Source organism: Anopheles arabiensis, chromosome X, assembly GCF_016920715.1.
Source record: "Anopheles arabiensis isolate DONGOLA chromosome X, AaraD3, whole genome shotgun sequence".
Lineage (NCBI taxonomy): Eukaryota > Metazoa > Arthropoda > Insecta > Diptera > Culicidae > Anopheles > Anopheles arabiensis.
In genome coordinates this window covers 536,552-562,876 of record NC_053519.1, presented here as the reverse complement: position 1 = coordinate 562,876, position 26,325 = coordinate 536,552, and the positions used below count along the sequence as shown (strand labels likewise).

General features: G+C 49.4%; 7 protein-coding genes across 16 annotated transcripts; 4 read left to right on the top strand and 3 right to left on the bottom strand.

The window, feature by feature from the left end:
- Positions 1-3: 3 nt before the first annotated feature.
- Positions 4-3,305, top strand: LOC120905641. Its single transcript, XM_040316624.1, has 5 exons — positions 4-720; positions 851-1,316; positions 1,387-1,614; positions 1,701-1,896; positions 1,981-3,305. The coding sequence occupies exons 2-5, from the start codon at positions 1,042-1,044 to the stop codon at positions 3,028-3,030; spliced, it is 1,749 nt and encodes a 582-aa protein (XP_040172558.1). The 5' UTR covers positions 4-720; positions 851-1,041; the 3' UTR covers positions 3,031-3,305.
- Positions 3,306-3,645: 340 nt separating this feature from the next.
- Positions 3,646-4,872, top strand: LOC120905647 (glutathione S-transferase theta-1). Its single transcript, XM_040316635.1, has 3 exons — positions 3,646-3,952; positions 4,047-4,469; positions 4,560-4,872. The coding sequence occupies exons 1-3, from the start codon at positions 3,835-3,837 to the stop codon at positions 4,706-4,708; spliced, it is 690 nt and encodes a 229-aa protein (XP_040172569.1). The 5' UTR covers positions 3,646-3,834; the 3' UTR covers positions 4,709-4,872.
- Positions 4,873-5,798: 926 nt separating this feature from the next.
- On the bottom strand, positions 5,799-7,618 carry LOC120905645 (alpha-ketoglutarate-dependent dioxygenase alkB homolog 7, mitochondrial). 4 transcript variants are annotated; one of them, XM_040316631.1, is made up of 4 exons: positions 7,491-7,618; positions 6,916-7,416; positions 6,179-6,354; positions 5,799-6,117 (listed from the first exon to the last, which is right to left on the bottom strand). In XM_040316631.1, the coding sequence occupies exons 2-4, from the start codon at positions 7,396-7,398 to the stop codon at positions 6,000-6,002; spliced, it is 777 nt and encodes a 258-aa protein (XP_040172565.1). In that variant the 5' UTR covers positions 7,399-7,416; positions 7,491-7,618; the 3' UTR covers positions 5,799-5,999. The 4 variants fall into 4 exon arrangements, with proteins under 4 accessions (XP_040172565.1, XP_040172564.1, XP_040172567.1 ...); XM_040316630.1 differs by having other exon boundaries at positions 7,484-7,614; XM_040316633.1 differs by having other exon boundaries at positions 6,916-7,411; positions 7,491-7,612.
- Positions 7,619-7,732: 114 nt separating this feature from the next.
- LOC120905649 (39S ribosomal protein L32, mitochondrial) lies at positions 7,733-8,791 on the bottom strand. The gene is made up of 3 exons (XM_040316638.1): positions 8,566-8,791; positions 8,237-8,488; positions 7,733-8,143 (listed from the first exon to the last, which is right to left on the bottom strand). Exons 1-3 carry the CDS (start codon positions 8,645-8,647, stop codon positions 7,869-7,871), a joined length of 609 nt encoding a protein of 202 aa, XP_040172572.1. The 5' UTR covers positions 8,648-8,791; the 3' UTR covers positions 7,733-7,868.
- A 2,288-nt stretch (positions 8,792-11,079) lies between these two features.
- On the top strand, positions 11,080-14,002 carry LOC120905644 (protein spindle-F). Its single transcript, XM_040316629.1, has 2 exons — positions 11,080-12,249; positions 12,337-14,002. Exons 1-2 carry the CDS (start codon positions 11,502-11,504, stop codon positions 12,705-12,707), a joined length of 1,119 nt encoding a protein of 372 aa, XP_040172563.1. The 5' UTR covers positions 11,080-11,501; the 3' UTR covers positions 12,708-14,002.
- A 41-nt stretch (positions 14,003-14,043) lies between these two features.
- Positions 14,044-16,697, bottom strand: LOC120905643 (GDP-fucose protein O-fucosyltransferase 2). Of its 2 annotated transcripts, none has more exons than XM_040316628.1 (3): positions 16,589-16,697; positions 15,533-15,613; positions 14,044-15,457 (listed from the first exon to the last, which is right to left on the bottom strand). In XM_040316628.1, the coding sequence occupies exons 2-3, from the start codon at positions 15,573-15,575 to the stop codon at positions 14,112-14,114; spliced, it is 1,389 nt and encodes a 462-aa protein (XP_040172562.1). In that variant the 5' UTR covers positions 15,576-15,613; positions 16,589-16,697; the 3' UTR covers positions 14,044-14,111. The 2 variants fall into 2 exon arrangements, with proteins under 2 accessions (XP_040172562.1, XP_040172560.1); XM_040316626.1 differs by lacking the exon at positions 16,589-16,697 and adding an exon at positions 15,787-15,897.
- Positions 16,283-26,117, top strand: LOC120905640 (carboxypeptidase M). Of its 6 annotated transcripts, none has more exons than XM_040316619.1 (5): positions 16,283-16,395; positions 22,605-23,435; positions 23,579-23,608; positions 23,768-24,333; positions 24,738-25,682. In XM_040316619.1, exons 2-5 carry the CDS (start codon positions 22,652-22,654, stop codon positions 25,113-25,115), a joined length of 1,758 nt encoding a protein of 585 aa, XP_040172553.1. In that variant the 5' UTR covers positions 16,283-16,395; positions 22,605-22,651; the 3' UTR covers positions 25,116-25,682. The 6 variants fall into 6 exon arrangements, with proteins under 6 accessions (XP_040172553.1, XP_040172556.1, XP_040172557.1 ...); XM_040316622.1 differs by lacking the exons at positions 16,283-16,395; positions 24,738-25,682 and adding exons at positions 18,214-18,527; positions 25,834-26,117; XM_040316623.1 differs by lacking the exon at positions 16,283-16,395 and adding an exon at positions 18,214-18,527 and having other exon boundaries at positions 24,978-25,682.
- The last annotated feature ends 208 nt before the right edge of the window (positions 26,118-26,325 follow it).

Sequence of the window (26,325 nt, the reverse complement as noted above, 5' to 3'; positions counted from 1 at the left end):
CTGTTGCACTTCTCTCTCTCTTTGCGTGTGTGTTATGTGTCCTCGGAAGTGTGTGCTGCAACGCGCTGCAACCCACTGTAGCTGTCTCGCTTTTTCTCACCCTCGGCACTTTTGGAAGCTTCCTTATTGCCAGACACGACCTACACAGCCAGTTCGCTTTATTATTTTTCTTCGCTTGCTGTCTGCTGCTGCTGCTGTTGTCGCTTCTGCTGTCGAGATGGCTCCACAGGAGTGGATCCATCAAGCGGAGCTGTCAGTGTGTTATGACAGCGGGCAGTGCTATAAAATGGAGTTGCGTTTGTTTTTCATTTGCTTCTTTATGTAAAATGAAACAAATTTCATATTCTCTTACCAATGTATTTTCCTGGTATGTTTGGTAATTTTTGTACCTTAACGATCGTAAAACAAAAGAATTTAAAATTTTCAAATGGATTTGAAACGGATCTAACCATCAATTCAATTGATCAATTGTGCGCAACGGTCAGTTTAAATCGGTCGCATAAATGTGGAGCAATATCAATTTCACTTCGAAAGAAACAACGTTCTTTATTTTGTTCGATTAGTTTTACAAAAAAAAACTTTTGTTTATTTACAGTGCACATTGATGCTACAGTACTGTACGATTTTATGGCAGCACTCAACCATTTGTCACCTTGTTCTACCAGGCACTGTGGCCAGATGTTTTTGGCGGTTATTGGAAGGATCATCAACATTTTTTCGGTAATTTTCAGATTTCAGATTCCTCATACAAACCCTACACAATTATAGTAAAAGATAACATCGATTTTATCTGTTCAATCCTGTAATGCCTAAAATGATTGGGGAAATGGTTTTATGATTCTTTGTTCAGTATTTTGAAAAATCATGTGATTTTCGGTAGGATAAATTTAAAATCAATAATTTGAGGGCGCTTTGAATCGGTAGATCAAATCAAAAATCGGTAGGAATGCAAATAAATCGATATTTCTGGTCACTCTAAACGTCAGCATAGCACCGATGTAAACAAATCCAAACTGCCGGCATAACTTGTAGCCTATGTAAATGCCTATTTTGGAGCGGTTTTTCGTATTGTCCACGGAAAGTATTGTCCAAAAGAAAGAATATTCAATGAACTGGCTTCCCAAACGGTCCGGCATCGAGTCGAGATACATACTGAAGATTCTCACCTCAAAGCGACTGCTGGTGGATCATCTGGAGGTGGCCGAGGTGTGCTTTCGCCTTGCCCTAAGTGCAGACCGGAGCACCACCACCACCACCCGACTGCCCTTCAAAGCGGTTTGTGCGGGATGCATTGCGGCCGTAGCGGCTTCCGCGCGGTAATTATTGAATCCATGCAAATCCCTAGCCACGGGGACGGACGGACAATGAGCTGTGTTTTGTTTACAGATTCGCCCGTTCCCATGTAAGGCCGATTGTGGCAGCCTCCGTCGTGAGCGGCACCGTCCTGCTGCTCGGTGCAGTGGCGTACGAGAAGCTGCATTACTATCGTGACCTCGGCACGATTACCAACCTGCTACGGGCGATCGAACAGTATGATACGGCCGCAAAGCGAATGCTAATATTCATAAACGATGTATTCTACGGCAACGAACGGATCAGCTCGGTAAGGCGAGGGTAAGCATCTTCTAAGCTAGGCAGTAGAAGCATGAAAAGGAAGATTTAAAGGGAAATCCCACCTTGCCGCTTTTTTGTTGTTGCAGTACCACCGAAAATGAGCTGCTGGAGGCGTGCATGGAAAGCTGCACCAAAGCGATCTACGAGCTGTACGACAGCGTGAGAGTGTTGGAAGAGCGAACCGAGCTACGGGAAGAGTACGGCGATGCGTACGACCCGGTGGAGTCGTTTGAGGACTGCGAAATATTTAAGCAAACGGCCACCAATCATAGCAATGCTAAGGTAGTGCAAATTTACTGTGCGATTGTTTGAGAACAAGCGTTGCTAATCGGCACATGGTTGCCAATTTCCTTTTTCCTTTTTTAGCAATTGTACAATATTTTCCTGTACATGCAGTCACACTGCCTGCTGCGACTGTCGCTGGCAATGGCGAGCGGTACGGCGGTGGCGGAAATACGACCGGAATGCAATCGTCTCACCGGCTGCCTCACACGCCGAGCGGAGGATCTTACGCGACAGCTCAGGCTAAACAGTGTATCACAAGCTGATTGCTTTCGGCACCTGGGCAAGGCAAAGGAACCGACCGCCAAGGAGCTGGCGGCACTGAAGCACCAATCGCTCGAGCTGACGGTCAAGCTGGCGGCGAACGTGAACCACATGCTGGCGTTGGACAAGGCAGTGCAGTCGGTCGCCAGCACCGCCTCGACATCCGATCGGCAGCAGCTCGAGGAGGCTGCCTCCCAGCTGGCCACGATGCAATCCCTCCTTCTCACCCGCACCGACGAATGCGAACGGTTGCTAATTACGGCCAAGAAGCTGCTCAACAACGCGCCCGAGGAGCAGGCGACTGGTGCGTCGGACGAGGAGGAGCTGGACGCGGTGCCCCTTCCGGACACGCTCGGCGAACCGCTTGCCTTGGCGCCAAACTCTGCGCTCGACTGGCAGGATGAATTTTTCGTCAACACCGGTGCGGAGGGGGACGACGAGTTGAACGAAGGCGCGGCCGGCACAATGCTGGAGCAGCTGCAGGCGGAGGACGAGCTGGTCGCGAAGCGGCTGATGCGCAAGCAGTTTCAGCCGATACTGCGCCAGCTACGCGAACGGCTCGTACCGGTCGAGCAGTCGTTTAGGGAGCGCGAACGGGCGGCTATGAAGCGGAAGGGCATCGTACTGCCCGAGGCCGATGAGGTGGGCCCGCCCGAACTGGAGGAGAGCATGAGGAAAGCCTTCGCGAACGGTGAAACGGACGACGAGTCGACGGACAGTGACGGTTCGGCGGGCACGTTCCGGCTCAAGCGCAGGACCCAGACCCGGTACGACGAGGATCGTGATTTTCTCGCCAGCAAACCCCAGTTCAGTTTGCTGGCAGTCACGCTGCCGACGGGTGTCCAGATGGAGGAGAGCATCTTGGAGTAACGGTTACGGGGGGGAGGGAGGGAGGTATATAAGCTTAGTTATTTATTGTTGAATCCGGAGCCAATTCCTGAATCAGATTTTGCTCCACAATCGGAATCGATCTAGAAATTGCGATTTGCTCCGATAACGGAATAAGCATTGACTCCAGAAATGGAATTAGCTTGGGAATTAGTTCTTGAATTGAAATAAGAAGATTCAGAAGCGAAATCACTCCAGGAATATCCAGGAGAATGGATTGTTTACAAGTAAATTTGGATTCTTTGCGGCTATTAATACATCATTGGACCCAAACGCCTATTCTTATAAAGATCCGAATTCTTACGAATCCGATTCTGATTCTGATTCGGATACCGGAGCCGATTCCGATTCCGAAGCCGATTCTGATTCCGCAGCCGATTCCATAATCATTTCTGGAGCCGATTCCGGAACCAAACGAAACTAAAATACCTATCTAGGCAAGTACAACCATGCTTTCCAATGTAGGAGGATTAGGATAGTACCACTTTTTGTAGAATACTCTCTTTCCTAGTCCTAGTTTTATACTAAAACGTAATGTGCGGGCATTCAAGAATACATACCTCCTGGCAGTGTTTTTCTCGGCGGCGGGTTTATCTCGCAAATTATTGCTGCATGCTGTGCGATAACACTTATACACACGTAAACAAACCCCCACCACCCTGCGCCCGCTAGGTAGATGAACTTTGATCAATGAGTTTGTATTTCTTGTACGAGCCAACATAAGGGCCAGTCTGTGTTTTGACTTTGAGTTGTCGCTGTCGTCGCCGTCGTTAGCAGAATACAAACATGTCGAAAAATCTAAAATACTACTACGACCTAATGTCGCAGCCTTCGAGGGCGCTTTGGATTTTCCTGGAGAAAACCAAACTGCCCTACGAAAAGTGTTTGATCAATCTGGGCAAAGGTATGGCTGGGCACAAGCATATGTCGGGTGTGACACACTGGCACATTCAATTGCTTATGTTTTCCCTTGTTTTCGTTTCTCAAACCCACCCAAGGAGAGCATCTGACCGAGGAGTTTAAGGCGATCAATCGCTTCCAAAAGGTGCCCTGCATTACGGACAGCCAGATCAAGCTGGCGGAAAGTGTGGCCATCTTCCGGTACCTGTGCCGGGAGTACAAGGTGCCGGACCACTGGTATCCGGCCGACTCGCGCCGCCAGGCCCTGGTGGACGAGTACCTCGAGTGGCAGCACCACAACACGCGCGCGACCTGCGCGATCTACTTCCAGTACGTGTGGCTGCGGCCGCGCATGTTCGGCACCAAGGTCGACCCGAAGCAGGCGGAAAAGTATCGGGCGCAGATGGAGGGCTCGCTGGACTTTATCGAGCGCGAGTATCTCGGGTCGGGCGCTCGGTTCATCGCGGGGGACGAGATTACCGTGGCCGATCTGCTTGCAGCCTGCGAAATCGAGCAGCCGAGTAAGAACCGAGCGAAAAAGAATTTCCTGTTTTATTTTTATTTTTTTGTAATTTAATTTCTCATTTTCTATTTTTTTTTTTTTTTTGAAGGAATGGCTGGCTATGATCCGTGCGAGGGCCGCCCAAACCTTACGCAGTGGATGGCACGAGTCCGCGAATCGACCAATCCGTACTACGACCAGGCGCACAAGTTAGTGAACAAATTTGCCCAGGACACGGCTAGCAAAGCTAAGCTGTAGCCATACAACAGAGAGGATTGTTGCTGTAGGAGACGTACAGACTAGTGATGGAATAAGTGATGGAAGTTTTCTGGAATCGATTCAGGAATTGGCTCCGAAATTGGAATCGGCTCCGGAATTAGAATCGGTTCTGGAATCGAAATTGGTTCGGGAATTGGAATCGGTTCCGGAATCGAAATCGGTTCGGGAATCGGGATTGGCTCCGAAATCAGAAACGGCTTCGAAATCGGAGTCAGTTTCGGCATCTCCATAAGAATAGGCGTTTGGGTCCAATGGTGATAGGTATTGATAGCCACCAATGTAAACGATCAATTCTCATGAAGATTCCCAGACTGATTTCGCTTCTGAAACTTCTTATTTCAATTCAAGAACTGATTCCGATTCCTTACCTAATTCCATTTCTGGAGTCAATTCTGATTCCGTTTTCGGAGCAAATCGCGATTCCCATTCGATTCCTATTCCAAAATCAGCTCCGGAATTGATTTCGAACACGAAATCGGAATCCAGTAGGTCCGATTCCGAGCTCTCATCACTACTATACACACAAAGCACAAACTGCACAAATTGCTTACAAATATACACCTTTTACGGAATGTTGCCAACATTGGTTTAAGAGTTAAAAGCTCTGTAATACGCAAAAGCTTTTTTGAAAAAAAAATCTGTAACGATCAGAGAAATGCTGTTGAAAATGTCTTACATTCTATTCTTTTTTGTTAGGGAAAATCCATCGAGACAGGCATCCGAAATCGCAGTACGCGTGACATCGTCAGACTAACTCTCGGCGATGCATTCAAAAATATTACACTTCAAAACTACCAAAACATCGGTTTCGATCTATATCCCGCAAGGTTTCTGATATCGAAAACGACTGGCTTGAATCGACTCTGGAATCGAAAGAACACGTAGGAGCCTCCATGGTTAAAACTCGTTTACTTGAAATCGAACTCGACTTCGAGGCATCTCGATTGCTTGAATAGAATAGGCCTGTATGCCTAGTTTCGACTCGAAATGTTCTTTATAAGATTGACTCGTTTGATGTCACGTTTTCAAGTGCTATCCATACACCATCGGAACATTGTACAAGGTCTGCTCGTGTGATTTAAAATTTTCTATATTTTTCCTACATAATAAACAGGTCGCACCTAACTACTAAGCAAGTTCTATGGCTATTAAACCAAACATAACCGCGCTTTACGTACTGAACATTGAATTTGAATGTACAACAGCCATTTATTTTCACACCACACGACCGTTGTGCACGCTAGGATCCGGTCCATTCGACCCGCGAAGATTACGGATCGTTCCGACAGATGATCGATATTCGTCGCGTCTTGGGGATCAGCGCATCGCGAAACAGCGACTCCTTGCGGGGCAGAATCTCGTGCGTAAACTTGTACCGGGCGGTGTGTCTGCAACGGCAAAGGAAACAAACCCATAGCAAACCACCGTTTACTTCTTGTCCCTTCTTACCTCATCACGTAAAGCGAGCGGCGGGGCAGCAGTATGTCGGCCCAGTACTTGTTGTGCCGCTCCTGGGAAAAGATTTGCCTATACTCTGCGTTCGTTTGCTCCTCGTCGTTGGTGCGCACCAGCCGCATGACCGAGTCGGACAGCAGACTGATGCCGGCGATCGTGTTGCCACAGTACTGGTGGAGCGTGAAAAGGAAGGACGAAATTTGATTACCGGTTGGAATGGTCCAGTAGTGGGCGCTCGGAATCGGACCAACCCGATTCCGATTCCGTGTTCGAAATCAATTCCGGAGCCGATTCCGTGTTCAGAATCAATTACGGAGCAGATTCCGATGCTGAAATCGATTTCGATGCTGAAATCGATTCCGATTCCGAAACCGGTTCTGATTCCGAACCCGATATCGATTCCGAATCCGATTCTGATTCCAGACCCCATACCGATTTTGGAGCCAAAATCCGATTCCCGAGCTGGGTTTGATTCCGGAACCGATTCCAAATCCGGAGCCAATTCCGTAGTCGACTCCGATTCCAATTCCGGAGCCAATTCTGATTCCCGAGCCGATTTCGATTTCGGAACCGATTCCGGAGCCGACTCCGAGTCTTCGAGACCTACTATCCGGAATCGATTCCAGAAAACTTTGGCGCTAGCTGGAGTCGATTCCGACGAAATCTTCATTTCTCCCAACACTAGTCGAAAACACCACCCCCCCCCCCCTCCCCACTGTCCCACTTCCTACCCGCACACTGTCGACGTGTGGCTTGATGACGCCCTCCTCCGCCAGATCGAGCACGTGCACGTACGGCATGGCGGCACCGTCGAAGGCAACGGCCACCACCCGGTCGAGGATGGCCCGGTTCGCCGGGTACCAGTGTTTGCGCTCCGTCTCCCGGTACCCGTGGATCGCGTCGTCCCAGTGGTCGAACTCGTAGCGCAGCCGCTTCAGGTACGGTTCGATCTCGGCCAGCAGGGACTGCTCCTCCGGCTCGTCGACGAACCGCTCCAGCACGCGCATATCGGCGAGAAAGGTCGCCCGTTCCGCTGCCGGCCAGTGGCCGAAGAATGTGACGCAGGGCGGCTGGGCCGTCGCCGCCTCGTTGGCGTTTTCGTGCCGCCGCGGTACGGTCCGGTGCAGAGACCGGACCGAGGGGAGCAGCTCCACCGGCAGCAACGCTCGCAGTGTCCACCGCGCCGAGCGGGCGCAACTGTAGCCGGCGAACATGCTGCTGCTGCTGCTGCGCTGTAAGAGATGTAAACAAACAACTGATTGCGTGCCGTTTGCGTATATTTGCTTTACTTATGCGTACCTTTTACCTTTTCTTTTCAAATCAACAACTCACTGCAACGGTTGTTCTGGCCGGCACCTGCAACCATTATATTTGTGTGGGGATGCGAAACAATGCACCCTTCTCTTGTGTTATGAAAGCAACCTTTCATCCCCTTTGCAGCGAAAATCCACCGCACACACTTTGACAGTTGCCCCGATAACGATTTGTCAAAACCGGCATACGAAGTAGCCCAACAATCCCCACACCACAGGTCCTCATGCCGGGAAATGAAACATATTTTGTTCTTTTATTCGTTTAGGCTAGGTTTTGTTAATTTTTTTCTTTTCCAGAACGAAAACAAACAAATGCTAATTCAAAAACCTTAATACGCTAAACACAAGGGTTGGCCCGGGGCCCGTTCACTTCAGCCCAGCTTTTCGTGGCCCGGTTTCAGCTCGTCTGGTTCGGACTGCTGCTGTTGCTGCGTCGACTTCTGGAGCAAATTTTTGCTAAACCAGGACGGGCGCGGCTTCTCCATCTCGACGATCCGCTTGCCCTGCCAAAACTCGGCCGGCTGCTCGTCCCGCTCGCGATCGTACAGCACCACCACATCCCGGTCGACCGGTTCGAGCCCGAGCTCGGACTGTATTTTCTCCTGCATCAGCTCCGTTTCAGTGCGCACCTTCTTGTAGCACGTGGCTGTGATGGAGAGCGAAGTGGAAGCAAACGTTAGAGGAGGGCCGGTTACCTTGCAAATTGAATGGAATGGAAATGGAGAATGGTTCCACTTACGGCACAGGACGCCCACTTCCTGGTCGCTGCCGCAGGTCGCGCACGTCCGCAGGTGCACCTTTGGCGTCAGTATCTTCAGCTTGTACTCGGGCGAACCGTACTTGCGCTTGAGGCGCTTCTCGACCGTTCGGCGATGCTTCGGCACCGCCCACAGCATGCCATCGCCGAGCAGGTCGCGCAGCGAGAACGGTGCTGCCCGTGGTGCGGCTGGCTGCGGTGAGCCGTCGTGAACGTGCGCTAGTGCTAGGGCGCCTGCAAACGGGAAGAAAACAACCCGGCGGTTGGGGTTACGTAAAGGACGGGCGCGTGAAACGGGGTGATGCGCATACCTGGCGGAAATCCATTGCCACCGAAAAGGTAGCTTTCGAGCGTACGCAGCGTGTTTGCCAGTCGATTTATTAGTCGAGACATGGTGCCGCCGAACCGGGGGGCTGTTTGGAGTTGTGGCGCGTTCCGATTCCGAAAGGATTCCGCTACTAAACCATGCACAACCGTGCCGACCGCACTGTTTAGAATACGAGCCCGATTTGTTTACCTTTTTTCGTTGTCCCGTTGACAGCTGCACGGTCGCATGGTTGCTCAGCGCTCTACGTTACGTTTGCGTTACGCGTAACGCCTGTTTATCTCAACCCAAGTAGCATTTTTGTTGAACGCCTGATGCAGTCTAAAATTAGCCAAAAAGCTGGTGGCGGGTTGGTGGCCCCCAACCAGTGGAGCTTTCCTCACTTTGAGAGCTTTCTCCTTCCTGCCGTACTGTTATATGGTTTCGCATTGAAACAAGAAACAGGTGAGATTTGATTAAGAGTCAATAATTGAAAAAAAAAGTTGATGCCCATGAGTCTGACCACACGACCATTCATATAGATTTTTGCTGGGAAAGTTAGAAGACTATATAGGTCATGATTAGATGAAGCTTGTCGAAACACATTGCAAGAAACAGACAGCTATAAAATGATGAGTTATAATATGCCATCTATTGAGCAAACCAGTGAAACTATGGAGCTTTCATTTTTTTCTATGGATATTTGATTTTCCAGTCGTTTAAGCTTAATATGCGGCGCTTGGGCTGTCAGAGTTCGGGTGTCTACGTGGATGGGAGGCTGCAGCCAGGGACCGAGCATCTTGGAGAATGCCCAAGTAGCCTTAAGAAACTTTATTTGATTATTAACGGTGTTTTAAAGCCTTTAAAAATCAAATAGAGTTTCTTAAGAGAATGTGACATTTGTCAGCGTTACAGCATAACGACGTATTCCGTTACCCTGTTTTTTTCGATTCGGGCCAATATAACACACAGTGTTTTTCAAATTTTATCTACACCAGTTTCATTGTTTCAATATTCGGAAAATTATTTTTTATTCTTATTTATGTAATAATGCGCATTTATTTTCACAACAAAATATTTTTTTGTTTAACGGTACGTAAAATATGTTTTTTCTTTTTTTCACTTGAATCTACGGTGCTAATAAAAAAAAATTAATAAAAAAAATAATGTTTCTTTTTTTTAAATATTATATGCAATGAGTTTTATGAATGATATGCTAAAGAGATAAATGTTCATAAAAAAATATTTTTTGTACAAAATAATATACTCTTGATGATGATAATTTTTGAGACATACTGTACATGGTCACGTACATGGCGCCTCCATTTCTTATGTCAAAAAGTTCGTCAAGCTTCGTGTGTATTGTGTGTAGATGACAACAAAACCAAGCGTCTGCGACAATTTCTATCAGTTATCGTTTAATTTGTGTATCGCCATGCTTTTACAACAGGTCAGTGTATCGATATTACCAATCTCTACACATGAGCTACATAAGTTTTATATTTCGCAGCATTTTCGATTCGGATAGCGTTTGGACATCATGTTTTCCGTCCACGGCTGCAGCTAACCTCCGTGCTGATATAATGTTACAAACCCATGGAATGAAAGAAACTTATGTGATACAGTGACAATATGCAGTGGCAAAATGATTAAATGTCGAATAAAAGCATTCTTGTTGCATTTATGCATTTATTCCATGAAATAATAACACCCATTGTTGTAACTTAACGAAGATCTAGAAAATTATTATAGAAAGAGAAACAGGAATACAGCCATCCCTGTCGATATTTTCGTTAATTTTGATCTTTTTCGTTGAAAATACCGGCTAAATTTTAAATTTTAACGAAACATTGATGAAGCCAGGAATGCGTTACGCAGTGTTTTAAGCCCCGGAATTACTGCTGTATGGAATGCTAAAAGTAATACTTTTAGGCATACTTTTAACGGTTTCTTAACAGGATTGTGCTACTTGGGTGATTGTTGACCGGGCCATGTCACACCGACGTGCTCTATCCTGAGCAGGCCAAGAGAGAATGTATCAATTAGCTTATCATTACACTGTCTTAGACGACCCAAAAAATCTTCCGCGACAATTTTTGGCAACGTTTTCCATATATCAAATCATCTACGTTTTAGCACAAAAGAATTCGATTGTTTTGTTGCGAAACGCGAGCGCTGCTATGCCCTTGATTTTGTTCTATAGCCGTGATTTTTATTAGCGCAAAGAGCTTGTAGAAATATTGTCGCGGTACAAAAGTTGGTGGTCTAGAAGCAATGTGACAGTTTTTTTTTAATGTAAACAATCTAAACGAATCGGTCGCGTGCACGACTAAAGTACAATAACAATGTGCTTGGGAATATTATGAAGCATGTAACGCTTCTCCAATGTAACGTAAAGAGTCTGTCCTTACATTTACCTTTTCGTGTCTATGAATATAATATATCAAATAATGCCTCTAGAAAAATAACAAAAACTGTATTTTTCAAAATTTCAACAATAAGTTAAGTAAGTTTGTACGATTTTGTACCAAAAAGAAAACACAATGTACACATATAGCCTCTATGTAAACAAAGATACTGTTTGACGTTTGCAAACGTCACGGCAGCTGACTGTGGGAATGGTTTTGTTGTGCCCTATTCTCGCCCTGGGTGAAAGTGTTTGCAGCAACAAATCAGTGCGAAAACAAAAGAAAATCCACCATCAGTGGCTACTAATTCCAATTGTGTCTTTATTGGAAATCGTCCCTCACCCACAGTGCCTGCATGGTGTAATCGTACCTGACCTTCGCAAACTTCTCCATTCGTCCGTCCGTATTGCTTCCTGGCGCCCGAATACAATCACGAAAACATCCAACACATTCTACGCACCCAGCCACCATTCAACCCGAAGGCCACCCAAGCTGGTCGAATGTCGAATTAGACCAGCAGCGGAGATAGCAAGCCATGAGCACAACGGAGCCGAACGTGCCGACCTCCCAGCAGGCCCTCCAGGCGGCCCTGCAAACACTGAAGGAGCGGTGCCAAACGTTCCAGCGCCGCATCGCCCTGCTGGAGGAGGAGAATGATTCGCTCCGGTCGCTGCAAACCAGAGCGACCGTGGCGGAGCAGCTGCAGCTCGACAGTAGCCGGCCGGCCAGCCAGACCGAGCTGCGCCAGCTGCGCGAAAGTGTGGCCGAGCTGACGCACCAAAAGATGCAGCTGGCGGAACAGATCGCGATGGTCGACACGGAGAACCGGCAGCTCTGGCGGCGGCTCTCGCTGATCGTGAAGGATCTCGGCGAGGTGACCGTCGGTCCCTCCACCACACTCACGGTCACGGTCAATCAGCAGCTGCAGCTGCAGCAGCAGCAGCACCAGCGGACATCAACCACGCAACCTTCCCAGAATCTGATCCGCTCGCGCACGTTCACCAAGCACGCGCCGAATCCGAAGCTGCGGGAGCGAGCCCACCGGGACGGCTCCACCGACGAGGAGCCGCTCAATCTGGAGGACATTTCGCTGCTCAACACGTGCGGCTTTCTGGAGAGCTCGGGCGTGGACGCCGGCCTGGACGACGACGGGGAGCTGCTGCGGGCCGCCCTCGAAGCCAACCCGGACCTGAGTCGCTGCACCGACGGACTGCTGGACATTAAGCGCGAGCTCGCCCGCCAGCAAATGCTCATGCGTGACCTTTACCAACAGTTTGCGCAAGGTAGTAGTGTGCGGATGAGTAGTTTGAGCTTTGCACTTACCACAAATTGCCTTTCCTTTTTTTCTGACAACCTTTTCTCCCATGCAGAGCTAAACAACCGTTCCCACACGGAAGCGGAGAAGCTGATGAAGGACGTGATGGTGGAGGTGGTGGAGTGTGAGCTGCCGCCCCGGAAGGCGAAGGCGCCCGCCCCGCCCGTCAGGGATGAGTCCAGCCCGTCCGCGCTAATGTTCGGCAAGGTCAGCATGAGCCTGCTGCTGCAGGAGAAGGTGCGGGCCGGCGGGATGAAGCGGACCTGCCCGATGTGCGGCGCGCTGTACGGGCCCGAGACGGCGTTCGACGACTTTCAGGCGCACGTCGAGGCGCACTTCCTGACCGAGGGCGAAACAGCGATGGAGGAGCTTAGCCTGGACCGGTACAACGAGTACAACGCGTCACAGCCGGTCGGAGACTTCTGACCGTCACCCGGCCCGGCCCCGGCCCGCAGCCGGATCTTTTTCTCCAGCGAACTCTAGCCGCCCCCTACCCCCCCTAATCCATCCCTTTTGTTCGTACCAGGCGGGTGGGGTGGGTGTGCTAAAACGCTGGCGGTGCCGCATCTTCCTCCGCTGTCGTGCGCTTTCTGCTGAAGTGTACTTTGATTTCCACACCTACCGTATGTAGTAGTAGCAGTGCTGCAAAATGTCACTTCAATGTCGTAAAAACAAATCTGACTGAAACATGATCCATGTCAGCGTTACGTACTCATTTGTGATAATCAGCGGTGATACTCAAAACGATTGGTGTGATCAATGCATGACATTTCGTGACATTTTTGCGACCACCGCTTGGTCAGTCACTATAACATGACTTTTTTATACTGTGATCAGCAAAATGTCACTGTCATAGTCATGAAAAATTCCGGGTGAAACAAAACAATGTCAGCGTAACGAGTTCTACTGTGATGATCAGAGGTGAGACTCAAACAGTAGGTGTGACCAACACATGCTTGGTCAGTGATTTGGTCGCGACATTTTCTGTCGGTGATCATCTCGATAGTCATGGAAGATATGCGGAGCGTGCCAGTGGTTCCAAGATACAAAATGAGCATGTTTTCTCGTTCTGTTTGACGCAATAGAGCGAGAAAGAATGCTTATTTTGTTGCTTGGGACCACACGCCAAGTATATTCCAAGAATGTCGAATGTCATGACCAAGTGAGTGACCAAGAGTTGAGTGCTACAAAAAGTGTCACCTAGCATGTGATTGGTCCACCAACTGTTTCAGTCTCACCCCTGAACATCAGTTGTGTATGTGAGCTGACTTGAACCTCGTTTCAGTCATCAGTGTTGGTGACTGAAACGGTGGCATTTGGCAGCACTGTTCACAGCGAGAAAAAGTCATGACTATGCTTGCAGACGGCATTAAGCTCAGTTTGTCAGTATCGCGGTTGACTTAAGCGCTCGCATGTCGCGTTCGGCATGTCATGACGCACTTTCATTGAGTATCAGCAATGAGTATCAAGCTACCACGGATATGTTCATTGTTTTCGGTGATGATCGTCACGTGATGGTCATGACATTTTGCAGCAACCAAGGAAAACAGTATGTGTGTTTGTGTGTGTGTGCTGCCTCACCGTTCTTGCACACCTGTCGGGCTTGTAAAGGGTAATCAGGTTTAAGGAAGGTGCAAGGCGTCTTTGCCTAAGTAAATTTTTTCCTAAGTACGATATTAATCAGAATAAAGATCTTGTTGCATCTTTGTAGCTCTCTTGTACGTATTGAATTGTGGCTTTTGCATCAACAAAAAGGACGACGTGTTGTTACAAATCACTTTGCTCATCGCTTTATTCGAGCCCAGACTAGTAGCCTCCCCTTCCCCCGCCTCAATGGTACACGATCGGCCATACCGTGTTCTTTTCGCAGTTCATGTCCTTCTCGCTCTTGCAGAACGTGTTGAAGGTCAGATCCTTCGGGAAGCCGATGATTTCCCGCTCCTCGTAGATCCGGTAGGTGAACGTCGACTCGTACGTGCCGATGAAGTAGCGGGCGTGGGAGCACACGATCTGGTCGACGATCGCGACACCGCCGTCCTTCAGCTCGGCCCGCTGCTCGTAGCTTTCCGGCACGAACCGCACCACCCGGAAGCGCTTCAGGTAGTTCTTGAGGTTGTAAAACTCCATCCGCGTGCAGTCGGACGCGACGAAGACCGTCTTCAGGCCGAGCTCGAGCAGCTTCGCCCGGATCTGCAGTGCGGCCGACTGGATCGTGGGCGTCGTTTTGTCCCGCCCGTACAGGAAGTCGGCCCGGCGGAGGTGCGCGCACAGGTACTCGCCGCCGCGCGCCTTCCGCGGCCGGCTCCGCTCATCCGTCCAGCGGGCGGGGCGCACCGTCCGATCAGCCCGGTCCGACGAGTTGAGGTACTCGGCCCGGAACCGGGTCGCCACGTCGACCAGCGGCGGCGCGAACCGCATCGAGCGCCGCGCCTCCCAGTAGTCCACGTTGCCCCACAGATCGTGCAGCACGATTTCCGCGTTCAGCACGTGCACGTAGCGGGTGGCGTGCGGGCGCCCCGGCCGGTACCGCTCGAGCAGCCGGTGCAGCAGCATCGCGCTGCCCTGGAAGTGCAGGCAGGTGAACGCGTCCGCCGTGAAGTTGCCGTAGCCGAAGTACGCCAGCGCGCCGTCGTGGCCTTTCGGGCAGACGTGCTCCTCGAACTTGTCCACGAACACGCCGTTCTCGAACATCTGCTCGAAGTGCTTCAGCTTGTACACCTCGTCCAGCACGACGGTGGTCGCGTCAGGGCCGTGCAGCCGCCCGTACTCGGCGAAAAACTCGTCCATATCGAGCACGTCCGTGTACAGGCGCATGCTGGGCAGGTCGAAAAAGTTGCCCCACAGCAGCTGCTGCTGGTCGATGTTGCCGCTGCGCCAGTGCACCAGGCTGGACCAGGGCGGCAGCACCAGCCGGGTGCGCCGGTAGCCGCGCTGCGTCCGGAGAAACTGGACAAACACCGCCAGCCGGATGTACACGTCCCGGCGCAGGTTGAACCCCTCGCTCGGGTTGACGTCGTACAGCAGGTAGAGGACGGGGTCGTCCAGCAGGTCTAGGTCGACCAACTGGCACCGGTACGGCTCGAAGAAGATGTCTCGCTTTTCGCACAGTTCCCGCAGATGGGCGCTGGTGGTGTGGACGATCTGCGAGAACGCCAGCAGCAGGAGCGAGTAGACCGCTGGAGAGCATGGGGGAAAGGAATTTTAGACCGCTGTTTTTCCACTAAACACAATCGCACACACACTGTACTTACTGCGGTTCATTAGAATTAGCTTAAAACTATGCGGGCGTTGCATTTCAAGCGGTCCCGTTTGGTTCGGCACACGGTTTTCGACTAGAATCAATAATTTCGTCCTCCGCAGATGCGACCGAGAGCGACAGCGAGAGAGAAGGAGAGAAAGCGCGTGCTGTTAGATGCAGGCAGCAGGCATGCAGGAGAGTGAGAGAAACGCAGCGCGCCAGGACTGATAACAAATCCTCACACCCACGGCCTGCATGCGCGCTTACTTCCTGTCATTTTAGTTTTTTTTTCGCCGAAAGTTTATTTATTTCCCCAAACTTCAGCATTTGACACTTCCGACCACACACACACACAATCATGCCACGACTAATACACACATACAAACACGCACACAATCGTAGTAGAATTTGTTGCAGTTCTTGAAAACACATCAAGAGCAGCGCTCCAGCTGTGGCATGATGCTGGTGGACTACCGAGGTTGCCCCCTTATCAGACGTTGTGTAAGATCAGACTCGTTTTAAGAACGGTTGCAGCATAAAGTACTGCCCTTGTGCAGTGGCACGGGTAAATTATCAAACGGCGGTACCATGCCAACACCCCGCACAGGACACTTCCAGCAGCATTCTAGAGGCCTACTCAAACCCGCAGAAAACAAAATGAACTCTGCAGATATTTAGGAAACCAGCTGTTTAGGTTCGTCTTCCTCTCCTAGTGCCTTTCGGTGTGCAGAACTAAGGTGCAGTGTGTCGCAGTGTGCAAAGTGTTTCCTTGGGTTGCTGTTCGTAAAACGTATCTAGAGAACGTGTCTGGACAATTTCCCAAATACCTAAAAAAAGAACAAAAATCCCCTTCGAAAACCATCGCCATCGGGAGAGGTAAGTGAGAGATACCTAATGGTTCCCGTGACCTCTAAAAGTAGACATCGTCGCGAATTCATTTTAATTCCCATCTGCCCAGCGCAACCGGAGTATTGGACAGAATCTCCGGGCGCAGCATCCTTTCCAAGAAATCATCTGCCATCTCCTACTTCCCCCAATGCCTCCTCCCTCCCTCATTCCCTCGCCTTACCTTCATGAGATAGCTTCCAGTCGGGGTCGAACTTTCACTCCACCCTAACCCAGCCACACCGGAACGCAACGCCACAAGGGAAAGAGAGAAAGAAAAGCTTCCCCGTCAATTAAAAGATCGCGCGCCACCAGTGTAATCCGAAGCATTCTTCGTCGCCCCACCTTCGAGCCTTCGGTCGGGTACGGGGGTGGGGGAGTTTAGGCTGTAGAGATGTGCATGTCTTTTGCTGTAACTGGTCTAAGGTAGGCTGGGAACGGTCAACGGGATCGACACGAAGACGGGTGCTCGGGTCTATGGCAATCAATTCTGACACGTGGATGGTACGGGTACAGTAAAGAATGTACGAATCCGACCCCAACTGCAGTCGGAGGAACTCGTTGCATCTGCAGGTCAGGTTATCCACAGTCTCCCCCTTCGCTAGACCTGTTGTACCCCTTTTTGCACCTACGGAACCTTTTTACAGGGTTTTCCAAGTCAGATTCGAATGTAAACGTTGTTCTTCACCGCTTGCTAAATGTTAATCCACATCAATCTGATGTTTCGTTTCCGTCATTATAATTTTTAATTTCTTCAGCATGATTTTCAACACCCTTGTTTCCTTAACAAGTTCAAAGTGGACAACTTGATGGCAACTTGATCACTAAGACAACTTGATGGCAAGAATAAAATAAGCCTGACTTATACTACATTTGTAACTGTGTTTTAGAAGCTGCTGGTAGTTTTCGTCAAAAGCCAAACATCACACGGTAACGGACATTGAATGTACAGTGTATTGCATAACGAATTTAATCCAATCCAGTTACTCATTCGTTATACGAAAAACTCGTTTTGCGGAATGTTCCTTACCATATAATTGATATGAGACGTATAATAATTGACTGCTGGATGAAAATAACGTTACAACATTATGAACAGTGAGCTCTTGTATCTTATTCAATATTTCAACATATCTTTCGATCGTTTTTTTGTTAGCAGATGTAGACACAAAACACGGGGTTTCACTACAAATGGAATAAAGAACTCAAAAATGTACACATAATTGTGTCTATTTTAAGCCACATTTAAACGGAAATCGAAAAAGGCTGGTATAACTACTATAAGAGCATTAAACATTGCTTACTGCTTGAAAAAATATCCGTTGAACAAATATTTCATCCAATCTTAGTATCCGGATTAAAATTCTACCTAATCAAGTGTTTTCACATACAAAAGTCTCTCTTATCCTGATTTCACTGTATTTTGTGTTCAGACGATATTATACCGAAAGGCACCGCAAACAGTTGTACTTCCACGTCGTACCGCTCCGACGGCATCTACGGTTACAAGCCACACGTTACTTTTGTTCTCCCACCGGCCTCCCAAAACTTCCCATCTCTACTCGGCCATGTTTCTGAATTGCTCTCCGGTCTCCCGCGGGAGGCTATCGTACGCGGCCGATCCGGTTTCGTAGTGTCGTCATCGTGACACACGCCACCGCCTTCCCTGTGGCCCTTTGTGGCTTTGTGGCGCCCTTCTGCTGGGGTTGGATACGCGCGCTTTTCCGTAACCAGCCCGCGAAGAAATGTGGACAGAGCCCTGGAAAGTGAGCGAGTGAAAGGGTGCGGCAGTAAGCGGGAAGAATCAGAAGCAGGGTAGTTGGGTGAGCAAAAACGAAGAACCAACCCCCTCCCCCCTCCGCTCCCGTCCCCCTCCCTTTCCCTCAGCGTAGGTTATAAACATATAAAAATACATAATCAAGCGTTCAGTGTGGTACGATCGGTTCGCCCGAGTGGACGCAAAGCCTCGCAGTGTCTCTTGCGGAGTGCAGTGATTGCATGTGTGTGTGTGTGCGCATGTGGAGAGCAGAGTAACTAAACTAAGCAACAACAAAAAAACATAAAAATCTCGCGCGTGAAAAGTGAGCGTGTGTGTGAGCGCCCTCCACCCCAGGCCTTTAAGCGTGAGTTTTCCCAAGCCCACCACAAAAACCCAAAACACCCCATTATGGACTCCACCTTCACCCATCCCATCCCACCGCTTACCAGATACAGTGTGAAAGTGTATCTAGGTCTCCCCGGTGAGAATTGCTAATGTAAACGGCCCCAGGCCCCAGACACCAGTGGAAGGTTGCCGTTTTTGTGATGATTTTTTTTTGTTGGATGGTTCGTTGATTTTGTTGCAAATCTAGTGGTTCCGGTGCGCGATGCTGCGTGCTCACAATCCACAAGTGCGTTTTGAAAAAAAGCGCTTATCAGACACGGGCGCTGATTGTGCGGTAGACCTCCACCCCACCTTTGGCCAATGTTTGTGTGTGTGTGTGTGTGTGCATGTGTGATTGGCCGTTAAAATTCCCGACAGCATCACTGGACTTTAACTGACAAAACACATAAGCAAACATACAAAAAGGCGCAATGGAAATTTGATGGTGCAATTTCTCTTCTGCCCACCGCACCGGACATTCGCGCCAATTTGCAGTTCCACGGGACCCAGATGCTAAAGTGGCCCAGTGGCCCAACGGTCGGCAGTGGTTTCTCGCCCTTGACGCTCCGTTGTGCCACTATACACAAACCGTTCCCCCTGACCTTTACCTAGCGCGACCTTTACCGCGAAGGTACACCGACCACCGCGCCGACCTTAACCGAGACCTTAGCGGACGCCGTGGAGACATTTCAGACAAATTCTGAGGCAACTCCTTCGTAGCGAAAGAAAGCAAGCAGGTTGCCATCGGGGCGAGGCGTTGGATGATCTTGGTACCGACGAAACTGGTTCCCGCGTAACGTGTTTCGACGGCGAAAAAACCCACAAAAGCCCCAAACCACCCCAGGCCGCGTTGCGACACGAAGCCAGATGATACTTCTTCAATCAACATAAACACACAAACATACGCACACACATGTGCCAGAAAGTCGTGCCAGGGTTCAACCGTGTTCAAACGTGCCAGTTCTCGAAAGGGAGAAACCGGTAACATCCTCCCTACCCATCGTTCCCATTCTCAAGGTGTGGAATGCAGGGGTGAGCAACCTGTGGGACCAAGCATGTGAATGCTCGGTACGCTATCTTTTTGGCGAAATTCTACTTTGCGCCCTCTATTACTGGTTAGATCCTATCATCCTATCCTATCAGTCTGGACTATGACAGGTTTGTAGTCCATACTGGAAGTTAAACTCCAGATGTTCATAACGCTACATCCAGGGGAACTTCTTGTATTCTTCCGCGGTTGTAGGGTAATTTTGAGTTACTAGATTAGAGTGGTCCAAGAAGGTGGGTGGCTCTATCACGCATTCGTAATCGTATTCTTCTAGACAGGTTTTTAATGTCTGTTTTGAATGTTATGGGAACATGGCTGTGAACTTCGCTGGTGGATTCTACTTGGTGAAGCTTATTGTCAGTTATGAGTCAGTTTCAGTGTTAGCGGCACTTTTGAAATCATAACTATTCCAAACATACCTGGTAAGATGTAGCCTTGTAGGTAACTAGACATCTGACCACTGGCCAAGTTGGTAATTTGAACGAACTCGATAAGCTGGATAGTCTGGACCTATACTGCACAATAGTGAGGCATCTTTTAAGTTCATATTGAAGACAGTCTCATTCCCTAATACATTATACAACGTAATCATACAAGATAAAAGGTCCTTCGAGCAAACCACAGTACAGAATAAGCCAATTACAAGCAATAGACGCAAGTAGTAGCCCTAAGTAGCAGTAATTGTAACGATTGGGATATGACTACTTATCCAACCCTCGTGATTATCGTTAGGAGAATTTCTTCAAACTTGGACAGGGCTTGATGCCGCGCGTTGAGGAACTCTGAAGCTGGATCCAGTTTGTCGTGTAAAGAGGTTCTTCTGTGGTTTGTGGAGCCTAACATACATCCAGACGCTTTCTAATGCTAAACAAATGCATAAACAAATTGTATCAGGTCGTAGTGTGAACTATACCAAGATTATTCAATATGCCTCATGGCGTTCGCAAGGTTGCTCGTCCCTGGTATAGATACATTCCAACAACGCCAAGCATTGGGTGCTTTCAGCTGAAACAAAGCATACTGGCACACAAACAAAACACACTGATCTGGTCTGGCCGCGACCTGTTTACTACGTGGTGTGATTCACAGGGCCCCATCGGTATGGTGGGATTTTCTGGTTGAATGAAATGCGTGCCAAATTGCCACCTCAGGGGTGGTGCCCTTTGCGCCCACCCCAAACCCCCCGCATTGGGTTCGATGGAACGAAAGGCAACAACAAGAACAACAGCACAAAAAAAGGGAAGCAGAAGAAGAAAAACCAGTGATGTGCCTTCAGCAAACAACAGTTATACACACAGTGGCTGACTTCCTCCTTCAACTTCCAACTCAACTCCGCCGCTTCTACCCTCACACAGGACGGTTCATTGGGAAAGGTTGAATGGAAAGCGAAGAGGGGATGGTGGATGGTGGAGTGGGAATGCGTTTCTTGTTTGCTTCGTCGATCTTGTCTTCTGATCGCACCCCCGTCGGCTAGAGGAAAGGCGGTTTGGTTCTGGTAGAAAGATAAAGGAAGGAAGGTGCAAACCGTTACCCGGGCTGCAATCGTTAGCCGCCATCTTCCTTTCTCCGGGCGTGTCTGGGGCGGTTGCGGGACATGGGAGAAGTTTGTCGTTTGTCTGTGTGTTGTTGGTGTTGTTGTGGGTATAGTTGATGAGGTTGCTTGAACGGGTTCACCACTCTTCAGGTAACAGTAATCTTGCCGCAGTGCGTGCCACGGCTGCCCAAGGCGTCCTCCTTTATCCTTTAGCGGCAGTGGCCAGTGGCCGCTAAAATGGGGACGAAACTGTACGGACGGTTTTGTCTGAGCCGTTGCCAATGCCATTTGCTGATCAGACGCTCTGTTATTACACTGGAGTACGCAATTTCCTTTTTCTTTCTCTTCACTTTTCTCACTCGCCAACACGCGCACGGTAGCGAACCTGTTGGGCGCCCAGCACCATGTCAGGCATATCAATCGGGTTGCTCTACCGTAACGTGTTTTCTAGCGCTTGTGTGCTTTGGGTGTGATTGGAATCTACCCCAAACTTGTGCCCTCGGTGGTTACTCCAATTGTGAGTGTCACGGAAAAAGTGGGCGTCCAATTATTATTAGGAGCATAAAAATGTTTGATGACCCTTTTTTTGTGAAGTCAACGTTTGTCGCTTTTGAATCATTACTTATTCATACCTTTAAACATCAATTGTTTCCTTCCCTTGCTGCTATTCATAATGCTCGGCTCAAACGCACCTAAATATCGTCGGTAGACGATTTCGCTACGATCGTTAAGTGTTAGCACCACTTAGTACATTGCAGCATAATCTCGGCGCCATTCGGGTTGGCTGTCGTTGATGAGGCATGTCCAATACGCAGCTCAATGTTTTGGGCTTTCGTAATGGACTCAGTTTTTGTCAATAGCCTCAATTTTAGGCAAAAACAAACGGGTTTCTTGTTTACCATTGACCTTCTCGGTCTTTCCCAGTGCTCTCGGACCTTGGTTAATTCTCCATCCTTTTACTCTATGGGAATTCCGGAGACGATCTTTTTTATTGCCATGGGTGTGCTTGATAATTCAATCAAAAGTTGATGGATTTTGAACTACTTTTTTCATTAGTTTAAACCTACGGCATGTCCATATATTACGTAACTCAAAAACATAAAAGTAGTGTTTTCTCCAATGTTATTATACAATCATGCTGGAAGATATCAGTCGGAAAGATATAATCATGCTGGATTGTTACGTAATTTGTGGAAGCCCTCTTATCCCCGTAAAACAATAAGATTTAGTACAAATGGTTGTATTTTTCGATAACTATTGGATACTTTTGTTATAGAAATGGTATGAATTTTGGATTTGTAGTAGTGTTCAGTTTAGAGCTGTTTGATGGAGTTAATGGACTGCATTTCCAATTCCCATAAACAACTTCCACACTCTGCAAATCAATTCTGGGAGCTATTTCGGCCAAAGTTTAATCATCATTTTTGTTTTGCTTTCCAATTTCATGCTCGATCATGGTCGGCCAATAATAACAGCAAATTAGCCTTGTAACGTTGCGATCGTTTTACCCGCGCGCGTCAGAATGCAGCCTGCAGGTCTGGCAGTACTGCTGGTGGCGGTGTGGTGCCACGCCGTGCCTGCCATCGCCGACGTCCAGCCCGAGCAGCGCAACTTTGAGCCGAGCACCGATCCGGCCCTGTTCGCGTTCGACCGTGGTGCCGGCGACGGTGGCCTGTACACGTTCGACAACCTGTCGATCGCGCAGGACCCGCGCGCTTACCGCCCGGACGTCGGTGCGCTCGACTTCGTGTACCACAACCATGACGAGATGACGCGCTACCTGCGAGCGACGACCGCCCGCTACCCGAACCTGACCGCCCTGTACTCAATCGGCAAATCGGCCCAGGGCCGGGACCTGTGGGTGCTGGTCGTGTCGGCCTCCCCGTACGAGCACATGCTCGGCAAGCCGGACGTCAAGTACATTGGCAACATCCACGGCAACGAGGCGGTCGGGCGGGAGCTGCTCCTACATATGATCCAGTATCTGGTGACGAGCTACGGGTCCGATCCGTACATCAAGTGGCTGCTGGACAACACGCGCATCCACATACTGCCCTCGCTCAACCCGGACGGGTACGCGGCATCGAAGGAGGGCACCTGCGACGGTGGCCAGGGGCGGTACAATTCGCGCGGCTTCGATCTGAACCGCAACTTCCCGGACTATTTCAAGCAGAACAACAAGCGGTCCCAGCCGGAAACGGAAGCGGTCAAGGACTGGATCTCGAAGATACAGTTCGTGCTGAGCGGGTCGCTGCACGGTGGCGCACTGGTGGTGAGCTACCCGTACGACAACACGCCGAATGCTAGTAGGTATCCTTGCTGAGTCTTTCCATCGGCTTACCAGGCTGTGTAAACCTTGATCTTTGCTAATATGCTAACAAACACGTTTCATTTTTTTGCTAAATCTTTTGGATATCTTCGGCACATACTAACTAACTACTAACATCAGAAATCTGTCGGTCATCGTCAACCTGTGCCGGTGAGATAATACTCGTAGATAATGAGACAGGGGATTTGTTTGAGGTTACTTTAGCCCTCTCGGTAACCTTACCTTTCACACGCATACACAGAAAAAAACAGCAAATATTCTAATTTTTCTCTCTGCCTCTTTCATCTACATGACTCCCGTTAAGCTCAGTCTTCCACAGCTACCTGTCGCAACCGTCGTTGACACCGGACGACGACGTGTTCAAGCATCTGTCGCTAATATACGCGAACAACCACGGTAAGATGTCGCGCGGCGTCGCCTGCAAAACTGCGTCGCCCTCGTTCGAGAACGGCATCACGAACGGGGCGGCCTGGTACCCGCTGACCGGCGGCATGCAGGACTTCAACTACGTCTGGCACGGCTGCATGGAGGTGACGCTCGAGGTGTCCTGCTGCAAGTTTCCGCCCGCGTACGAGCTGCGCAAGTACTGGGACGACAACCAGATGTCGATGATCAAGTTCCTGGCGGAGGCGCACCGGGGCGTCCAGGGCTTCATCATGGACCCGACCGGCAATCCGGTCGAGCGGGCGCAGCTCAAGATTAAGGGGCGCGACATCGGCTTCACTACCACCAAGTACGGCGAGTTCTGGCGCATCCTGCTGCCCGGCGTCTACAAGCTGGAGGTGTACGCGGACGGGTTCGTGCCGAAGGATGTGGACTTCATGATCGTCGAGCAGCATCCGACGCTGCTGAACGTGACGCTACAGCCGGCCAAGGTGCGTATATCAAGTAGTTTCCTGTGGGAGTCGTAGAGAGTCATGCGCAGCGTGTGCCTCAAGCAGTATATCGGTTAATTCGGGCAGGGCATATTTGGGAAGATCTTGCGGCTTATCTGCCTCCGATGAGTAACTCGTGGATTTAAGACATCTGTTCATGTAGATCATGTTGTTTTCGATGTGTACTTATGAAGACGATTCCAAAATGGCTCGCCTAAGAGTAACTCATAGTAGGCAGATAAGTCAGTCTAAATTTTGTAAATTGGTGTAAAAGAACATTCTATCAACCCTGTTTTGGCTCTCCTTTCATCAAAGCTTACATAACAAAAATCTAACGCTAACATCGTGTACAAAATGGATCCCCATCACTAACCATAACCTAACCTCTATCTTACCTCTAACAGCGTACAGTGCACCTTGCCCTTGCCAAACAACGCGCTGCCAACACTAACAAACGACCTCGAATGAATAATGCGCGTACTAAGGTGGCGACGACCACCGCCACCAGTACTATTATCCCTACTGCTACTACTACTAACACCGATACCACCGCTTCACCTACCACTACTAACACTAGCCCTACCGTTGCTACCACTACTACTACCGCTGGCACTACTACTGGCTCTTTTTCTTCCACCGTAAAGGAAGCCGCGGAATACAGCGCCAGTCAGCTGCCCGGTGCGTCTTACGACCGGCCGCTAACGCCAACCACACCCATTGCCAACCGTGAGCCCGCCCGACCGAATGCGGCAAACCAGGATCGGCTCATTTTTACCTCCTGAGCGCAGCACGCGAAGCGATTGAGCGATCGATTTGTTTTGTACATAGAATAGAAGTTTCCTCCGCTTACCATCCTCCGCCAATCTAATCTAAGTTAGTCGTACGGAGGCAGTTACGCAAAAGGCAGTCAAACGACGGTTCAAGATGGCGGCCAGTCCAGATCAGGCTAACTGCTAATGGGCACGCGTGCTCTGACGGAAGGCGGTGGCTACTTAAACCTCTTACCGATTGGGGATAAGCGTGAAGGCTTGTGCAATACTTTTATCTTTCTTGTTTTTTTATCCTTTAATGAATTTAACGTCTGGTGTTTTCTTCACTTTCCACTTACTGGTTAAATCTGGGACACTAAAACCACACTCGTTCGTTCCTGTTGAAGTTTGCAAAGCTGCTCAACGGTTCTTCAGCCACGTGGCGAGTGATCGTGTCGGGACTGCTCGTCGTGTTGTGAAGCGTGAACATGTACATACGGTTACGATAAGAGGAATATGGCGTATATGTATCTGTGGAGGTGTTCCGGGATGACCTAATCGCACTTTCTCTACTTCCCATAAACTGTTCAACACTTCGGAGAGGGTTTTTGGTTTGTTTGTTTGCTTTTTTTATAGAACTAATGGGAGCGTTGTTGTTCGTTGCTCCTCGCATCATATACACATGCTCTCGATCCTAGTAATACATCCCAGTATCTTCCCTTCCCATTGCACAAAACGCACACACGCACAGCGCAACGATGGGTCACAGCACTATCGACCGGCTGCGGCCTCGACCCAGTACCGCCCGCAGCAGCAGCTACCGCCGGGCTCGGCCCAAGGTTCCGGCTCCGACGAGGGCATCCTGTCGACGCTGAGCAGCGGCTTCAACAGCTTAGTGAATAACATTTTCGGCTAAGACCCGTTTATCGGTTTGTGTGATAGAAAGAGCGGAAAGAAGAGCGGAAATGGAGAGCGGATTTCCCAACTCCCAAGAAGAAACAGTAAACAGAAAGCAGTAGCTAAACAAACACTCCAGACTGTGGTCTTCCATCTCTGCTTCCCGGTAGTTTTATCTATTTAGGCTTCTTGCCCGTTTGTCGTTTTTAGCTGCACACAACATATTCGAAACCACGCGGGAAGGAAGAGACCTGAAAACGGCCGCCCTTCACCTGCGGAGGAGGAGCGGAAGGAGAGGGGGGAGGGGGAAGGGGGCAGGTCATAGTAGAGGTGGGAAAGAGTTGGA

Excerpts from the sequence above, each read along its gene's own strand:
- LOC120905643 (XM_040316626.1), bottom strand. Across the intron at positions 15,458-15,532 it reads GCTAATTCTAATGAACCGCA|CGGTCTACTCGCTCCTGCTG; the intron begins GTAAGTACAGTG and ends CATGCTCTCCAG.
- LOC120905640 (XM_040316619.1), top strand. The coding sequence starts at position 22,652 with ATGCAGCCTGCAGGTCTGGCAGTACTGCTGGTGGCGGTGTGGTGCCAC. Across the intron at positions 23,436-23,578 it reads CGACAACACGCCGAATGCTA|AAATCTGTCGGTCATCGTCA; the intron begins GTAGGTATCCTT and ends TACTAACATCAG. Across the intron at positions 23,609-23,767 it reads GTCATCGTCAACCTGTGCCG|TCTTCCACAGCTACCTGTCG; the intron begins GTGAGATAATAC and ends CGTTAAGCTCAG.
- LOC120905649 (XM_040316638.1), bottom strand. The coding sequence starts at position 8,647 with ATGTCTCGACTAATAAATCGACTGGCAAACACGCTGCGTACGCTCGAA. Across the intron at positions 8,489-8,565 it reads TGGCAATGGATTTCCGCCAG|GCGCCCTAGCACTAGCGCAC; the intron begins GTATGCGCATCA and ends TCCCGTTTGCAG. Across the intron at positions 8,144-8,236 it reads GGAAGTGGGCGTCCTGTGCC|CCACGTGCTACAAGAAGGTG; the intron begins GTAAGTGGAACC and ends TCTCCATCACAG.
- LOC120905647 (XM_040316635.1), top strand. The coding sequence starts at position 3,835 with ATGTCGAAAAATCTAAAATACTACTACGACCTAATGTCGCAGCCTTCG. Across the intron at positions 3,953-4,046 it reads TTTGATCAATCTGGGCAAAG|GAGAGCATCTGACCGAGGAG; the intron begins GTATGGCTGGGC and ends AACCCACCCAAG. Across the intron at positions 4,470-4,559 it reads CTGCGAAATCGAGCAGCCGA|GAATGGCTGGCTATGATCCG; the intron begins GTAAGAACCGAG and ends TTTTTTTTGAAG.
- LOC120905641 (XM_040316624.1), top strand. The coding sequence starts at position 1,042 with ATGCCTATTTTGGAGCGGTTTTTCGTATTGTCCACGGAAAGTATTGTC. Across the intron at positions 1,317-1,386 it reads GCCGTAGCGGCTTCCGCGCG|ATTCGCCCGTTCCCATGTAA; the intron begins GTAATTATTGAA and ends TTTTGTTTACAG. Across the intron at positions 1,897-1,980 it reads CCAATCATAGCAATGCTAAG|CAATTGTACAATATTTTCCT; the intron begins GTAGTGCAAATT and ends TTCCTTTTTTAG.
- LOC120905644 (XM_040316629.1), top strand. The coding sequence starts at position 11,502 with ATGAGCACAACGGAGCCGAACGTGCCGACCTCCCAGCAGGCCCTCCAG. Across the intron at positions 12,250-12,336 it reads TTACCAACAGTTTGCGCAAG|AGCTAAACAACCGTTCCCAC; the intron begins GTAGTAGTGTGC and ends TCTCCCATGCAG.
- LOC120905645 (XM_040316631.1), bottom strand. The coding sequence starts at position 7,398 with ATGTTCGCCGGCTACAGTTGCGCCCGCTCGGCGCGGTGGACACTGCGA. Across the intron at positions 6,355-6,915 it reads CACACGTCGACAGTGTGCGG|TACTGTGGCAACACGATCGC; the intron begins GTAGGAAGTGGG and ends ACGCTCCACCAG. Across the intron at positions 6,118-6,178 it reads CGCTCGCTTTACGTGATGAG|ACACACCGCCCGGTACAAGT; the intron begins GTAAGAAGGGAC and ends TTGCCGTTGCAG.